This window comes from Trachypithecus francoisi, unplaced genomic scaffold, assembly GCF_009764315.1.
Source record: "Trachypithecus francoisi isolate TF-2019V2 unplaced genomic scaffold, Tfra_2.0 Lachesis_group20, whole genome shotgun sequence".
Classification (NCBI taxonomy): Eukaryota; Metazoa; Chordata; class Mammalia; order Primates; family Cercopithecidae; genus Trachypithecus; species Trachypithecus francoisi.
Genome location: NW_022681466.1, coordinates 12,226,168 through 12,243,837, shown reverse-complemented (window position 1 = coordinate 12,243,837; position 17,670 = coordinate 12,226,168). Strand labels below are relative to the sequence as shown.

The 17,670-nt window shown below is 46.0% G+C and overlaps 1 protein-coding gene across 5 annotated transcripts in view; it reads right to left on the bottom strand.

Annotated features, from left to right (window-relative positions):
* Nucleotides 1-17,670, bottom strand: part of RPTOR (regulatory associated protein of MTOR complex 1) — a 418,953-nt gene that overhangs the window by 171,665 nt on the left and 229,618 nt on the right. For all 5 annotated transcript variants that reach the window (XM_033182532.1, XM_033182531.1, XM_033182533.1 and 2 more), the window contains one exon: nt 2,079-2,138. In XM_033182532.1, coding sequence (XP_033038423.1) covers nt 2,079-2,138 — 60 coding nt within the window. The remainder of the gene's footprint in view (nt 1-2,078; nt 2,139-17,670) is intronic.

Sequence of the window (17,670 nt, the reverse complement as noted above, 5' to 3'; positions counted from 1 at the left end):
GAGACACTGACCCACACGGAGATGGAGGTGTGGGCAAGGCTTGGGCTCCTGCTACCCGGCGGAGGAGAAAGGATACTGCAGCCCTTCCACCTCCTGAGGAAACCACGGACATAGCCACAGGGAGGCACAACAAACGGAAAACGCCAAGACAGTTTTCACCCAAGAGCTGCCTGAATAAGCTAGCCCAGCGAGGATAAAATATAACTGCTGAAATATTAATGGATATGGTTTATTTAATAAATTAGATAAACAATATATATATGCACAGGTGAAGTGTCCCTTTCTCGAAATGCTTGGAACCAGAAGTGTTTCGGATTTTGAATTTTTTTAGGTTCTGGAATATCTGCATTATATTTACCAGTTAAGTTTTTTGGATTTATCACTAATCCGAAAACACAAAGTCCAAAACGCTCCAAAGAGCACTGTCTTTGAGTAGCATGTCAGTGCTCAAAAAGTTTCCGAGTTTGGCCTGGCACGGCCAGAATCTCTCATACCTGTAATCCTGGTGCTTTGAGAAGTGGAGGTGGGAGGATCGCTTGAGGCCAGGCGTTCAAGACCAGCCTGGCCAATACAGCAAGATGCCTATGTCTATTTCTTTTTTTAATTCATTTAAAACTGTGTTTTAAAGTTTGGAGTATTTTTGATTTTGGATTTTTAGATTTGGGATACGCATCTGGTATGTGTGTGGGGAGGGGCAGGCGTGGTGGGGGCAATATATACGTTACAGGTAATAGAGAGTTCTGAAACTCAGACTGTTAACAGAGGGGGAAATAAAAGCCCCAAAGAAAGCGCACAGCAATGACCAGTTAACACATCTCGTGAACAGCTTCACAAACCTGAAATCTCGTCAGGGAACCAAACCAAACAGAAGGGGAGGGGAGCACAGATCATTTAGTCCCAATTGTTTTTTTTAAGTTATTTTCCATGTGATGTTTCTCAGAGACTCCGCTACCTGTTTAGCCTTTGGAAAGAGTCTTTTCAGTCACAGCTTGCACTGCCTGGAAAGCCTCTGGGCACTACGTTGTTAGGTACCCATGCTGGGGACTGCTCACTTAGCACATCTGATGGACCACTCCACAACAGGACCAGCGCAGCTTCCCCGGCCTTCCTACTGGCCACACGGCCACATTCCACGGTGGGAGTGAACCACGATGGAGCTCGTGAACGCTGACACATACTATTCTTGTATTTTTCCCCTGATACACAAGGCAAGTACGTTTTCACAAGAGAAACTTGGAAGTGGGTTTGTTTTTCCTGCCTAATTTAGTAAATTCAGGCCCTAATATTAAGATACAAGTTTGTATATTAAGGTGTAGAAAACAATTATCTTGCATGTTAATTCTAGAAGAAATGGAGTTCCAAGCCAAAGGGTTTAAAATAACTCCAAAGTTCTTCCATGCTGCCTGGATGACTCAGGATGAGTCACGATGAATCCGACGCACAAACAAACAGAACAAGGCAGTGCAGGCCACGCTGCGGGTCCTGAGACACCACTTCAGATCCAAAGAGATCACAGCAAGGGACAGACAGGTTGGCCAATGGGACTGCAAGGATTACGGGAGGCAAGTGCCACTGACTCTTCACGGGAGGCCTGACTAAACCCCGTCACTTCATCGCTCAGGTTCTGAAATCAGTTTGCCCTGAGATAGTAAAATGGAAATTGGATGGAGACACGTGGGTAGGGGATGGAAAGTTATAGAATAGTAAAGGGACAGTTTCAGAAAATAAGGTAAGAGAAAGCTATGATCTAGCTGCCGTTTCAGTGGCAGCAGAAATGATCTGTATGCGAAGTGGTATGTTCTTGTATTGGCTTAAAGTCTGGAGATTTTTTAAATGTTCAAAGGAATCTAGCTTTTTATTATTTTTCTTTTCATATGGCCCATGTTTGGTTATCTCCTGCACTAAGCCCCAGTGTGACAATCACAACCACAGCCTTAATCAGAGAACAAAAGAACATAGCCACATGAAAGGGAACATGCCACCTTGATAGAAAGTACTTCTGAGAAGCAAAAGCCTTCAAAAAGGAAAAGAAACTCATCAGATCCAGAAAGCCACAAGAGCTTAAAAATCCTACTTACTTTTCTATCAAATCCAGTGTGACGCCAGGCACCAGACTGACACATTTCTGCATGCAAAACCTGCAGAGAAAGAAAAGAATGTATGTGAATGGCACGAATGGAACAGTCACCCAGGAAATTCAACAGACCTGCAGAAAAAGGAGAGTTAGAGGTGGGGACAGGGACTGCCATGGTGAACAAGTACACTCGGATTTCCTTAATTTGGCAGTTTTACATCTGTAAAGAAAATGTCATTGCCATCCTGTCAAGGCACGAGATTACAGAGCTGCCACAGTGAGTTGTCAGGAGAAAGGAGAGAAGCCATTTGCAGCCACATGAAGCCCAGTCCCTGGAGAGGAGCGCCCAGATGCTTAATAAAGCTCAGTCTCCAAACGAGATGCAGGAGTGGACTGGACTTGCCACTTCTTTCTTCCTTAAGGAAGTGAGCTGGGGAGCCTGCTGGAGTAGAATGAGTAGCCTCAAGACACACAAAAGAAATGCAATTATGTCATGTTCATCATCATAAAATCCTACAGGTCATAGCTGGCTTCATGTCTGAGGCAAGTCCATCCTTAGGAGTGCGTGTGGAGCCGGACAGGCTTTCTCTAATGTCGCGCCAACAGGAGGTAGGAAGAGCGTCTCCCTCCCACCCGGCTACTGGCATCCAGTGGGACAGAACCAAGGCAGCAGAGTAAAAGGCAACGCAGTATTTTTAGCAGGGGAAATACAAAATGTTCAATTCACCTACTTTTAAAATTAAGAACAAATAACACACCTTAAAAACATAATGGCAGGTGCAGAGCAAGCACGCACATTTCCAAAACACACTCGCGGACTGCTGGCTGGAAGTGAGCGATGAAAGAAGCCTGGAGGAGGACAGTAGCCCAAGGGGAGGGCGCAGTACAAGGGTCAGGTACTTTCGGGGGAGACGTGGAAGTGACTCCTCTATGGGGGATGGTGGACCCAGGAGGGTACCCATAGCAGTGGGATAGGAAATGGGAGAGGAACTGAGAGATCCAGAACCAGGATGACAATGAGCCGAGGTGTGAAGATGGTCTCACTTCTGCAGCCCTGCAGGGTGAGGGGAGGCTGAGCTGGCCGTCCTGGACCCCATGCACGGCTGCCAGCCACGCTCACTCTCTCAAGAAGTGATACCTGGCTCAGCCAGCAGAGAGGAAGTTATATTCTTGGTTGTGGCTGCAGTAGTCAGTGTTTTATTGTTCAAAGAGCAGAGAAAATAAAAGTGAGGCCCGCGTTTGCCTGAAGCTAGAGAGCAGCCCTTTCCCACGGCGTCCAGTGTCCCCGTGGCCCCGATGCTTCCCCGAGCCAGTCAGTGCCACTCTGAGTGGTCTCCTCTGCTGACTTCACTTGCAGATGCTCTCCTCGGCTGTGCCCAGACACCTCTGCACCAGCGCAGATACATGCAGCTCCTACGGTGCTCCCAGGCAAACTAGAATCTCTCTGTGGATAAAAATGATGTACAGGAAATGCATTTTCAAATCTGAGTCCTATGCGAACCATGCTACTTTGTCTTTTTATCCATAATGTACTTATTGACTGGGATTTCTGGAGTCCAGTAATGACAGAATCACTTATATCAGACTAATCCTTTTGCCAATAATGATAAGCTCTGGACAAAATATTCAAAAGCCATTTGAAAATTCTGAACAACAAACGAATGCAGGCAGGAACTGGAAGGGCCGTGACCCCTAGAAAACAAGAATAACTCTGGATGAATCACCTTCATCTGGCTTTTCCCAGGGGTGCTCCTCACTCACACGTCACATGGGGGATAGCACGCAACTGAAAGGCAGCAGCCTTACTGGGCTGAGACCACGTTCAAGGCTGCCAGGATATTGCAGGCAAAAGCCCTAGGAAGAAGGGAGCCAAAACCCACATGTAAACCTTCCCCAGGTCGGAGGCTGGCTCCTGAAAGGCACACACAGGATGATATTCCCAGGATCCCCATGGGGGACAGCAGGAAGGTTGAACACACAGAGGAGAGATTTTTAACATCTGCTTGCCACTGTGAAGACAGAGGAGATCAGGTCCTGCCAAATTACAGGGCTCGATCACATCTGAGGCATTCCATGGACACCCCAGAGGGATTACGAACCGCACCTTAGAACTAAGATCAAAGCCAAAAGAGCCTAGTCCTATAGCCAAGCTTCTACAAGACCAGTGTAACTGCCCAAAGAAAATAACAGAATCTAGAATGTCTACAATGCCTCATCCACAACAGATAGTATACTATCTAAAATCAAGAGAAAAAATCATCAATAAAAACAGATTCATAGTTGGCCAGATATTGGAATTAGACAGAGACTTAAAAATTATAAAAATAATTATTGGCTGGGAAATAAGCATTATTATAAATTCACTGAAAATATAATGTTCCCTTAAATAAAAAATTAAAATAGGATTATCATGCAACTTTATTATAGTACGGCTATACGAATAAGAGTAGCATGCATAAATCAGTCATTTTGTACACAAACTTCATTTTAATCAAAAATGTAAATTATCTTTATACCAGAATTGCTAACAACTGGTTTCACGTTTTACACGATTTCTTTCATTCACCTACATTAGAGTGTTACTGAGCAATGAAAGGTCAAAGACCAGGCAAATGCAGAGGTAATAAAAATGGCTCAAAAAATCCATAAAGCTGAATATAACGATAACATAACACAGCTGATGCTTATTTGGTGCTTATTATTTGGTGGTCATTGTTTATGTCTTTTACACTGATTTTTTTAACCTCACATTCTGTGAGGTTAAAAAATGCTGGGATTCTGTGAGGGTTAAAAAATGTATTTTTTAATGTATTATGTTACATTATACAGATGAAGAACATCATAAATTAGGTACATTGTATTAAAGATCAAGAATATTAAAAAAACAATGAAAATACATACAAAGCTTCCAGAAAGAAAGAGCAGATCACATTCAAAGAAACAAGAATCAGATTAACACAGGATGCAGGAAGACAATGGAGTGGTGTTTTTATTTTTATTTATTTATTTTATTTATTTATTTTTGAGACAGAGTCTCGCTCTGTCACCCAGGCTGGAGTGCAGTGGTGTGATCTTGGCTCATGGCAATCTCTGTCTCCAGGGTTCAAGTGATTCTCCTGCCTCAGCCTCCCGAGTAGTTGGGATTACAGGCTCGTGCCACCATGCCTGGCTCATTTTGTATTTTTAGTAAAGGTGGGGTTTCACCATGTTGGTCAGGCTGGTCTCGAACTCCTAACTCAGGTGATCCACCCGCCTCAGCCTCCCCAAGTGCTGGGATTACAGGTGTAAGCCACCACCCCCAGCTGATGCTTTTAATTTATCAAAGAAAAGTAAGTTAAAACCTAGAATTTTGTATCCAGCCAAACTGTCATTCAAAAGTGTGAGCATGACAAAAATACTCTCACAGGCACATATGGCCTCAGAAGACTTGTCACAAAAACACTCATGAGGAAGACACTTGCAGATGACAGGCTAAAGTTAGAGGGGAGAAAACTCCAAGAGACGCTGGAGGAGATCTATGAAGTGACGATGACACATAACCTTGGTAACATTTGTAGTTGTCTTAAAATGAAAAGCAAAAAGGTGGGGGCGATATCCATCATAACCAGGATTGAAAACCTACATATAAATCCACAAGAGCATTAAAAATCCGACAGAAAAATGTATGAACAGACATCTCAAAGTTGAGGACATACCTATGGCCACTGAATATGAGGAAATGCTCAACATCATGTGGTATCAGAGAAACGTGAATCAAGGCTACACGAGATATCATTCTAAACCTACTCAACAAAAATGTACAAGAATGGCAATGCCAAGAACTAGAAAGGATGTGGATCATAGGCTGTCTCCATCACCACTGCAGGAGTGTAAAATGGCACAACCACTAGGAAAGCACCTTACCATGATCCCTTAAAACTGAACATTCCTATACACTATGATCTGGCAACTCTGCTTTTCAATACATGTGAAATTCTTGCATGTGTTCAAAAGAACACACGGAAAAGAATGTTCAAAGTATCACTGTTCATAATAGCAAAAATACAATACAATACACCAAAGCAAAGCAAAACAAACAAGTAAGGGAAGAAGCTGGAAAAGCTCAAGTGTCCATTAAGGAGTAGCAGGTGCACACAGTGTGGCATATTCGCAGAGTGGAATGTTACAGGCAGTTAGAGGGGGGTACTCTAGCTAAACACACATGGATATGGAGGAACACTAGCAACACAAAGCTAAGTGGAAAATGTCCACATTCCAACCAAAAGTATTTTTTTTAAAAGAGTCCTCAAAATCACATTCAACACTAAATCTGAAAGAAAAGTAATGGTTTTAATGAATGCACACAGATGCATAGTAGCAATTTAGAAAGGGCATGGAAGGGATGATGAGCCCGGCACTCAGGGCAGTGGTCACGGGGCGGGGGTGGCAGGGACGTGCGCATCAAGGGCCCTGTGTGGTGAGCGCAGGTCATCATCAAGGTCTGGGTTTTGGTTGGGTGGTGGTTTGGGGAAACCCATTATGCTATAAAAATACCTGTTAACTAACTACTTAAAAGGAGGCCAAATATGGACTAGTGATGAGTGTGGCATGAAGCAAGAATTATGACTGATCCAGGCGGGGTGCGCAAACAAGTGGCCTCGAGATTTCTATGATGTGAAATTAAGTTTCGCCTAAAGGCTGCCGCCGTACATGTTTTACATTTGGCCTAATGGTTCCATATACGTGGTGAATCGTAACCCAGCCTGATGTGTAAACAGCCTGGTCTTGTGACAGGCAGCTGAGTCTCAGACTACCACAGGAAGCCAACTGTTCAAACCGGGCTCAAGCAAGGCAGACCCCCTGCGGCAGCCAATCCAGCTGCTGCGGCTCTTCCATTCTCTGGAGTCACTTTCCTTTCTGCCCATGAAGGTATCCGGCCACACGGTGGTCCCTGAGTCGCTCTGAACCTGTTCTGGTTCTGGGGCTGCCTGATTCAAGAATGGTTTTTTGCTCAATTAAACTCTGTTAAATTTAATTTGTCTTCAGTTTTCTTTTAACAATGAAGAACAAATTAACGTTCAGCTCGGTGACCTTGTCAAGTATCATACAAGTAACTACTGAATGCTGTTTTCATTTTTGAGAATGAAAATTCCTTTGTTTCCTCCTAATTAAAAAAACTCCACATGTATTTACCATAAAAAAGTGAAAAATTTGTATAAACCCACCACGTTGAGATAGCTTTGCATTTGCATATTTATCTTTTACAGAACACTGAATCATGCTGATTTCTTTTAGAATAAAAGCAAAGGGCGGTCACTACAAAAACCCAAATCATACAGACATGTGTCACGCAAAAGTGCGTCAGTCTAGCCTTCACTCTCCCATCCCACTGTGCAGAAGCGGCCTCTGTTATGACCTTCAGGACTTGGCCCAGGCATAGACAGTCATCCCTGGGGGACTGGTGCCAGGACACCACCACCAACCCCGCCTAGCCACTCCTCCCCACGGACAGACGCGCTCTAAAAACTCCTGAACAAAAGGAGAGCTTCCCGGTTGGAAGGTGAACACACGATGTGGTGGAGTGTGGCACCCCCCTGCTCTCGCCAACATGCAGAGCCCCCCTTCTCTGGTGGTGAAGACATAAGTGGCTTCCCTAGAGGTCTTGCCATCAGCATTCCCTGTGCAGTCACAGCAAAGGAGAGGAAAAGGCCCTCAAAACCCATCCCCATCATGACTGTCACTGTCATTGTGAAAGCTGATCATACAAACTGGGTCAGTCTTGTCATACCCAACTCAACCAGAGTCAAGGGGCCAGGGGAAAGCACTCGGGCCACAAAATATTCCTCGAGGAATGTAGTTCTCTACCAGCCTGGCCGCTGAAATTGCCTGCTGTCACTTGACACCAGTTTTAACTAATGGCGACTGACACAACCTGCTGTGACTCGAAGACTAGTCTCACCCACTCACCAGTCGGAACTTGCCAGCTCCCCAAAACCTTACTCGTGTCAAAGAACTTTCTCAAAGAGCAACGCGAAACACTTCTCTTTATAAAACCTCCAACCTTTTCTTTGTTCATCAAGATATATACTGAAGCCCACCTGGTCTGCCTGTACGTCTTCAACTGTAAATCTTGCTTCCTAAATAAAATGTTTTACATTTAGAGATTCACCTCTGTATTTTATTTGACTGTGACTCCAGTCCCAACCATCCCTGCTCATTTGTAGTCTTTGGTAGTTGCTTTTCTGTAACCTGACCAGAGCTTTTCGTGGTAATGAGTGGGACAGGGAGGCTGTAGGTGGCTTACTTCACCTCGGCTGGCACATGAAGTCTCTAGAATTTACACTGATGACGGTGTCATTGAAGCTTTCATAGACTTGTGTATTTTAACCTAGTCATACAGAGACACAGCAAACTGCTGGAGGGGTCTGGCTTTAAATATTCTTTTTCAAAAAAGGAATTTTTGAATATAGCTCAACATGGCAATAAATACACAATTAAAAGTAAAATAGCACTTTGGGAGGCCAAGGCGGGCGGATCACCTGAGGTTGGGAGTTCGAGACCAGCCTGACCAAAATGGAGAAAGAAAAAAAAAAATACAGCATTAGCCAGGTGTGGTGGCGCATGCCTGTAATCCTAGGTACTCACGAGGCTGAGGCAGGAGAATCACTGAACATGGGAGGCGGAGATTGCAATGAGCTGAGATCGCCCCACCGCACTGTAGCCTGGGCAAAAAGAGCAAAACTCGGTCTCAAATAAATAAATAAATAAATAAAACAAAATAGGCCAGGCACAGTGGCTCATGCCTGTAATTCCAGCACTTTGGAAGGCTGAGGTGGGCAGATCACCTGAGGTCAGGAGTTCAAGATCAGCCTGGCCAAAAAGGTGAAACCCTATTTCTACTGAAAATACAAAAAAATTACCTGGGCATGGTGGTGCGCGCCTATAATCCCAGCTACTCGGGAAGATGAGGCAGGAGAATTGCCTGAACCCAGGAGGCAGAGGCTGCAGTGAGCCGAGTTCATGCCATTACACTCCAGCCTGGGCAACAAAAGCGAAACTCCATCTCAAAAAAAAAAAAAAAAAAAAAGTAAAATCAGCCAATTTCTTCAACTCTCAGCATTTCATTTAATCCAGCAGGTTAAAAAAAAACCCAAAGAACTAAACATCCCCACATGAAACTAATGTGCCAAATCATGCGATATTTGTAACTAAATTTAAAAATAAGCGGTTTTTTTGGCTCATGCCTGTAATTCCAGCACTCTGGGAGGCCAAGGCGGGAGGATCACTTAAGGACAGGAGTGTGAGACTAGCATGGACAACACAGTTGAGTCCCTATCTCGACAAATAAGTTAGCTGGGCGTGGTCAGAGGACTCGTGAAGCTGAGGCAAGGGGATCGTTTGAGCCCAGGTGGTTAAGGCTGCAGTGAGCTATGATCGCGCCACTGCACTCCAGCCTGGGTGATACAGTGAGACCCTTTCTCTTAAAAAAAAAAAAAAGTATGCCTTTCAGTATTATTAGAACAAAACAGAGTAGAAGTGACTTTCCTAACTTGCGAACGTTAAGCACCTGCACTTTGAAATGTACAGAAAAGCTTACTATTTAGGAGCTTCTAGGCCAGTAATCAGGACAAGATACAAATTAAGTGCAAGAGTTTGCTATTTCTTAGTTGCCCTCCATGCTACAGAAGTAAGCCAGCAAAAAGGAAAACCAATGATTCCATTAGTAAGAGAAATACAGATGAACACCTCATCTGAGCTTTCTGCCAACCAACATAATGAACCGATCCCATCTGTCTTGTTCTGGGCTACAGCCTCATTGTCAGAGCTGGCTGGATGTCGGAAGAGCCCCTTAGGCGCCTGCTGGATGCAGGAGCCTGCCCGGCAATGGAAAACACCTTCCACAGGAACAATGCTAATTGCAAGGGCTCTGCCATTTGGGTGCAGAAGTCATTAACAAGTTAAGATAATTTGGTTATAAGGAAAATGTCAGTTTTTTAAAAAAGAAACGATTATTTAAGTGTTTAGGTGGTAAAACATCATGATGTCTGTAATTTAGCAAACATACCCATAAAAACAAAACAACAAGAGCAAGTAATTGTAAAATGTAGGTGATATAATATACACAGGGTTCGCTTCATCATCCTCTCAACTGTTTCACAGCACGGTTGAAAACTGTCGTAGAGTAAAAAGTGAAAGGGATGGGGACAGAGACGAGAGAGGGGGCAAGAGAGTGTCAACACAGGCATTCCTACATTGATGAGTCAAATCAGGAAATCATTTAAGGAAGCCACCTTCTATTTTCAAAGAAGGCCAAGAATGAAAGGCAGGTTCCTTGCCTCTCCCTTCTCCACTGTCCTTGAGATGATCAACAGTTGGCACAACTTTGCAAAAGCAGAAAACCAACTCTTTCCTAAAAAGGTAAACCTCTTCCACGAAGGTCATCATGACCGTCAACCACAGGAAACACACAGGCTACACGCAGCAGGCTTCCACCGCCCCCAGCGGCTCTGGGGTGTGCCTTGCCCTGGAGGAGCCCATTTACGGCCAGCTCGTTTGGGGCAACTTCAGATTCTCCGCGCTCCTTGGCCTGATTCAAATCTTAATGTGTTTTTACCTAAGAAACTATCCATAACATGGACTGTTGATACCGACAGAGCTAAGATGGGAGTAACACCCAGGTTGCCTGAAGGAAGTCAAGCTGAGTCAGGAAGTGGGACAGCCACAAAGGACTGGAGTTTCTCAGGTGCAAATGCCTGCAGAACTCTGGGCCTCTCACCCCGTGACCCCTTGAGAGCCAGGGCTGCTCAGTCCTAGTTCAGTACAGAGATTCCATGACTGCGGTGCTGAGGGACAGCTACCGGGCAGCGGCTGGGGCTGGGGCTGCCATCCTCGGAAACCAAGCTGTTCCAGGATCAAGGGAAAGCGTGCCTGAGGGCGTTTTCCGCTAAATACACCATTTATTTTCACATGTGACTGCTGGGTCCTCACCCATTCTTGTCTGGGATGTAGGATGGCCTTGTGGTAAACCCATAAAACTCAGCTCTTTAAAAACAAGTGATTCTTTTAAATTACAAAGAACCAATACTTAAATGATGCATCATTATATATCTTTCCTGCCATCTGATTTGTTCTTTCTATATAAAGAAGCCGTGCCCTTGACCCCCAGCCTTCCTTACATCCCAGAGTCCACTGTGTTAATTTCCATGCGCATTCACAGGGTGGAGGAAACACCAGCCAGCCAGAAACCAGCTGCTGCCTTCGCAAACAGGGCCAGGAGAGTGCTGCAGCAGCGCCAAAGGCTCTCCGCAAGCAGGACCAGGAGGGTGCTGCAGCAGTGCCAAGGGCTCAGCACTTACTACTCAGTGACGACCCCTGAAGAGCTGACCCCACGTGAAACACAGGCAGCGACATGCTGGGGGACCGGTGCTGCTGCAGGGTCCAGGGCTGCCTCGCGCGGCTCATTTTAGAATCAGTCAGTCCCTATGACAGGGACGAAACCGAGGTCGCTGCACAGCTCTGACATGGCCGCACGCCTGGTGACCCAAAGCCAAGCCCTGACTCTCTTCCAAAGTACAAGTGAGAGAAGAGCTCAGCTAGGAGAGTTCTAAACTGGGTTGGAGAGCAAGATAAGCCACACACAATCACAGCTCCTTCTGCAACCCAAAGATGCAAACAAAAGACCCTCCGGCGCGGTGCAGGGGCTTTGCTGGAATAACGCAGCCATTAATTTCTCTCGTCTTCCCATAGCAATAGGCCTCTCCTTGTAAGGAGGTTTCTGAAAGCTAGAGTTGGAATCGAAATTTAGTCAATTCGGCGGTCCAAGCCCAGTCTATTTAGATTCGATCTCGGGTGAGATTTTACTCCAGAAGAAACTGCCAAATGTCTCAGCTGCTGCAGAGGTCCCACGCGAGACAGCGTGGCAAAATGTATTCTTAAAAATACCCACAAGAAGGGGCCCTTTTTGAGTAAGTTCTGTGTATTTGAGACTTGGGAGAGTTCTTCTTATCAAAAATTTTGAAATCTTTTACCAAGTTCCTTTTCGGCAGCACCAGGTTTAGCTCCTCAGCACCCTCTGGGAAGAAGAACCGCAGGGCAGCCACGGGGAGGATGTGTTGTCTTGGGGTGGCAGCCATGAGCTGACCCTAAGATGAGGGAACTGAAGGCAAAGCTGAAGATTCTATTTGCCAATTTAAAAAATCCCTCTGAGTGATCTTGTCAGTTAAAAAAATTAATTACAACAAAAAACTGAAATGCACACTCCTCCATCTGCCTAAGTCCTCACCCTTCCTCCTAGCTCAGGCCACCAGGCAATGTCAACAGAGAACCTGAGAAAGATTCAGACTATGGCCACGACATCGCCCTCCCAGTTTAGTCCACAACATCGCCCTCCCAGTTTAGACCACATCGCCCTCCCAGTTTAGATGTGTGTCATTATCCTTCCTGTCCTGGACGGGAGACAGCTGAGGTTCAGAAGGTTCTGAAACTCACCCCTGGCTACCCGGGTGACTAAGTGGCTGGGCATAAGAACCCTCCTCTGCACCCAAAGACCACAATGGGTGGAGGCGACAGGATCCTGAAGCATCTTAGCCAAGTCAAAAATCACACACAAGTGTATACCCCTGACAACTGAGAGAGGATGCTCAATGCACTGACAAACTCAGTTAGGGAAATCAGAAAGAAAAGAGGAAGACAGTTAAGGTGAAAGCTCATAAAAAGAAAGGAGGAAGGAGAGGCCGTGTGAGCGTGGCCCCGGGGTGGGGGGGCGCAGAGGGGGGAGCTGCAGGAGCCACCTGCCACAGGCTAAGAAGGAACTTACTCTGTGACCCTTTACAACTCACCTGATGTGTGTGCAAATTCCTAATACATAAAATAAAGGCAATCTAAAAATAGCATGAACGGCAAAAATATGAAAAGTGTATGTATCTTGAGTCACGGTTCTGTTCCGATAGCATCCGTGTGCAGCAGCCCTGCCGAGACGTCTTCCACCAACCCCCGTCTAGCCCACGCCGCCTCTGACGGTCAGAGGGTGTCAGCAGCTGTTTTCCCGAACGAACAAGTTCAGGATCTGGGCTAGAAACAAACCACTGTCTATCCAGCTGTCCTCCTAAGCATTTAAACCATGGTGGTTTCTGCACCCAGTATCTAAAATTAAACAGACTTTTTGTACATCCCTGTCTCTTGCTGGCCCCTGTCCTCCTAACACCCAAGTTCACCCTTTCTGCTCTTCTCCACTGGTGGCTCCAATGATACTTAGGGAAACTGAAGTGCCCAGAACGTGATTCTGAAATTCGCTGTACACACACAGGATTTCAACTTCTTGCGATTGGGACATTTATCAATTAAGTCGTCTGGTAAGAACCAGATTTTTGATCCAGCTGCTTTATGGGCCGTGTGCCTGTGCCCATTAACTTAATAGAAGCAGATGGACACGATGAGAACACCACTGGTTGAAGGCTACTGAGCAGAAATCCAGCCAGAGGCGTGGAAAACGTCCACAGGGAGCGAGTTTCCCGCAGCAGATGAGAGCCGCAGCAGCACGGAGTCGGGCCAAGGAACGGAGCCTGGATACCCTCGGCTCCTGCAGAGCCTTAAGCCGCCACAAAAACCGGGGGCTAAGGAAGAGCACCCTGAGAACGGAGCTCACTCCTGGCATTCTGGGGGCAAACGAGTGAACTCACATAGATTGTCCAATTAACTTTGAAATGCACACTGTGTTGTTCAACATGCTGGAAACATAGTTTGTCCATGGACTCCTGAACTGGGTGAGGGGCGGGAAACTATGCCAAGAGCTGGTTCAATCTGTCCCCCTTGCTGCTTTTATCTGCTTGCGTTCCTGGTCTACAGTTTCGACGCTAGGTCAGCAGCCTCCAGATACTCGCCACTGAGGGTCTCTCCCAACTGCCCTTAAGAGGCGGATTCCGCAAGCAGATGAACCCCACTGTGTGGAAGGGGCAGCACCTGCGTCCAAGGAATTTCACATTTCTTTTTTTGTTAGACGGGGTCTCGCTCTGTCACCCAGGCTGGAGTGTAAGTGGCACCATCTCGGCTCACTGCAAGCTCCACCTCCCAAGTTCACGCCATTCTCCTGCCTCAGCCTCTCGAGTAACTGTGACTACAGGCGCCCGCCACCGTGCCGGGCTATTTTTTTGTATTTTCAGTAGAGATGGGGTTTCACCGTGTTAGCCAGGATGGTCTCGATCTCCTGACCTTGTGATCCACCCGCCTCGGCCTCCCAAAGTGCTGGGATTACAGGCGTGAGCCACCGCACCCGGCCAGGAATTTCACATTTCAATGTCCACACAGGAAAACTCCGACTGCGACGAGTCTTCTCCCCGTTCTGTGACGTCAGTGCACATAGGCACAGCAGAAGCATGAGGAAATCCACACGCTGCCTGTGCCGAGGAGCTCGTCGCTGACTACAAGTCTCTCTTCAGTTCCCCTAGAAAGCCACGGAGGCGCCCACTTTCACAGGATAAAACAGTGTCTGACCTGGCCAGAGCCCTCAACAAGGCTCCAGACAATGGGAGGAAACTGAGAGTGAACTGGTTCTTATTTTCATTTACCTTATGGACAATTCTGGTGTTTTTATAGGAAGTCTGTATTGCTGAATGGAAAGCCAGCTTATGCGAGCACACATGAGCTCGAGTCCTCATGCCTAGTCCCACAGGACCATTCAGCATGGGGTCTGTGATGAGGCTGAGGACAGCCAGGGGCTCAGAAGGTGCATCTCAGCCCACGGCTGTGCTTCTGTATCAATTAACAGCACGGCTTCTCCAGTGACTATGACAGGTACAAACTTCTTGTCTTTCATTTGTGCTAAGCCACAAAGACATGGTCCAAACACATGGCAATGTCCAGTCCACACCAGCACACAGATGTCTGGTTCCCCTCCAAGACAAACAGAGCAAAATGCACTCATGAGCGCTGCGTCCTCAGACACCACACGTGAGGTGTCACGACAGTTGTTCTTCTTTCTCTGAGGTCTCGTGATTTTACTGTCCTGATCCTCAATCAACATTTTATTCTTTTAAGAGACAAGGTCTTGCTCCACTCTGCCATGTGGGCTGGAGTACAGTGGCATGATCTCAGCTCATGGCAGTGGTGAACTCCTGGGCTCTAGTCATCCTCCTGCCTCCTTCTCCTGAGTAACTGGGACCACAGGCGCACCACCACACTAGGCTAATATTTTGAAGAATGTTTGGCACAGATTGGGTCTTGCTATGTTGCCCAGGCTGGTCTCAAACTCCTAGTCGTAAGTGAACCTCCTACATGGACCCTTTGACATGCAGAACGATCATTCTTTAATCACGTGAGGTGTGTGGAAAACGTGATGAAGAAAAACACAACAGAATTAAAATGGAAGGAAAACTTTAGAAAGACGATTTCTTTGTGATTTTTCTAACTGCTCTTTCAAATGAGATGGGTCAATGACTATTCCAAAGGGTGCCGAGCATATAAACAGCTGATGATTTTCCTTCTTCAGAGGTCCTGAATTGCATTTGGTTTAATAAGGAAGAGCATAGGATTAGGGGAAGCAGTTTCGTATACCCTGAAGAAGGTTAATTTTCTATCTGACATCAATTTTTATCTGTCATTAACATCAGGATCCTAATAGCTGCTCCCAAGAGCAGAGAAGCCACTGGTCCAAGCATCTTGTGGCACAGAAAGAGTGATGCGGTGCGATTTTAAAGTAGTGTTGGTAATTTGATTAATCCATGAAAAACAATACTTTTTCAGAGTTGTTATATGATCATCAAACTAAAATGGCAAACTTTATGGAGTAGATACAGATGCTCTTAGGTTTTGTCTTTTCCCAATTTGATGAACTGCATAATGAAGTAACAGTGTAACTAACCCCAGCCACGGATGGTCCCTACAAAGAACCCTGCTGGGCAAAGAGCTCCTTCCCTCTTCAGCCTCTGGCATTCACCTTTTCTTTTTTTTTTTTTTTTTTTTTGAGGCGGAGTCTCGCTCTGTCGCCCGGGCTGGAGTGCAGTGGCTGGATCTCAGCTCACTGCAAGCTCCGCCTCCTGGGTTTACGCCATTCTCCTGCCTCAGCCTCCCGAGTAGCTGGGACTACAGGCGCCGCCACCTCGCCCAGCTAGTTTTTGTATTTTTAGTAGAGACGGGGTTTCACCGTGTTAGCCAGGATGGTCTTGATCTCCTGACCTCGTGATCCGCCCGTCTCGGCCTCCCAAAGTGCTGGGATTACAGGCTTGAGCCACCGCGCCCGGCCCACCTTTTCTTTACACAATTCCAAAGTCATGCCAGCAATACATCTATTTCTGTGGTTCCTGCAGAAGACATTCTCAAAGTTAAAAACAGATCCAAAGTTTCAGCTATGCTTATTTAAGACATCATCACACCATTTACAAAAATTAACAAAATGGACCCTACATGTAATAGCTAAAACTACGAAAGTGCTGGAAGTCAGTGCAGGTGTCAAACTTCATAACCTTGGATGAAGCAATGGTTTCTTAAACATGACACTAAAAGTACAGGTAACAGCAACAACAAAATAGATAAGATGGACTTTACCAAAACAAAATAAAAAACTTTCCTACCTCGAAGGACTCCATCTCAAAAAAAAAAAAAAAAAAAGAAATAGGCAATAAGCCCATATAAAAATGCCTACGTCGTTAGTCACTAGGGAAATGCAAAGGAGAACCTGAGACACCACTTCACACACAGCAGGACGCTGGAACCAAGAATACCAGAGACACGTTCTCTAGTCCTGCTTGAATACTCAAGTTTTTAATAGTTTTCAACCACATATTTAAAAGTATCAGTCAATTTGGAAATAACATGAAACCAGGTGATCTTTCCTGTCCAAATGACCTTTCCTGTCCCTTCCTCCCACACTGGCCTCTGCTCCCCCTTCACTTAATTTTTATTTTTTGGAGACAGAGTCTTGCTTTGTTGCCCAGGCTGGAGTGCGGTGCTGCAATCTCGGCTCACTGCAACCTCTGACTCCCTGGTTCAAGTGATTCTCCGGCCTCAGCCTCCCCAGTAGATGGGATTGGCGCATGCCCAGCTAATTTTTGTATTTTTAGTAGAGACGGGGTTTTGCTGTTTGTCAGGATGGTCTCGAACTCCTGACCTCAGGTGATCTGCCCGCCTCAGCCTCCCAAAATGCTGGCATTACAGGTGTGAGCCACCGCGCCTGGCCTCCCCCTTCACTTTCTAATAAATAACTCAGCACTTGGGTTCACCAAAAAGATTTGGTCCAGATGTCACTGTGGGGCCTTCTCTGTCTCTGGCCTTGTAATACTGGTCCTTTCTTGCAGTCATGTTCAGGACCTACAGGATACAGTCTTTCCCCTGCAATATGCAAAGTAAGGAACATTTTCTCTCGGAAAATAATGTTGTGTTGATAATGGCACTTTCATATATGTGTGATTTGGGGCCGTGTAATTAGAGCAATCTTTTAGTAAAGAAGTTTGGCAGGGCCAGGCACAGTGACTCACGCCTGTAATCCCAGCACTTTGGGAGGCTGAGGTGGGGAGATCACAAGGTCAGGAGTTCAAGACCAGCCTGGCGAGTATAGTGAAATCCCATCCCTACTAAAAGTACAAAAATTAGCTGGGCGTGGTGGTGGGCCCCTATGTGTCCCAGCT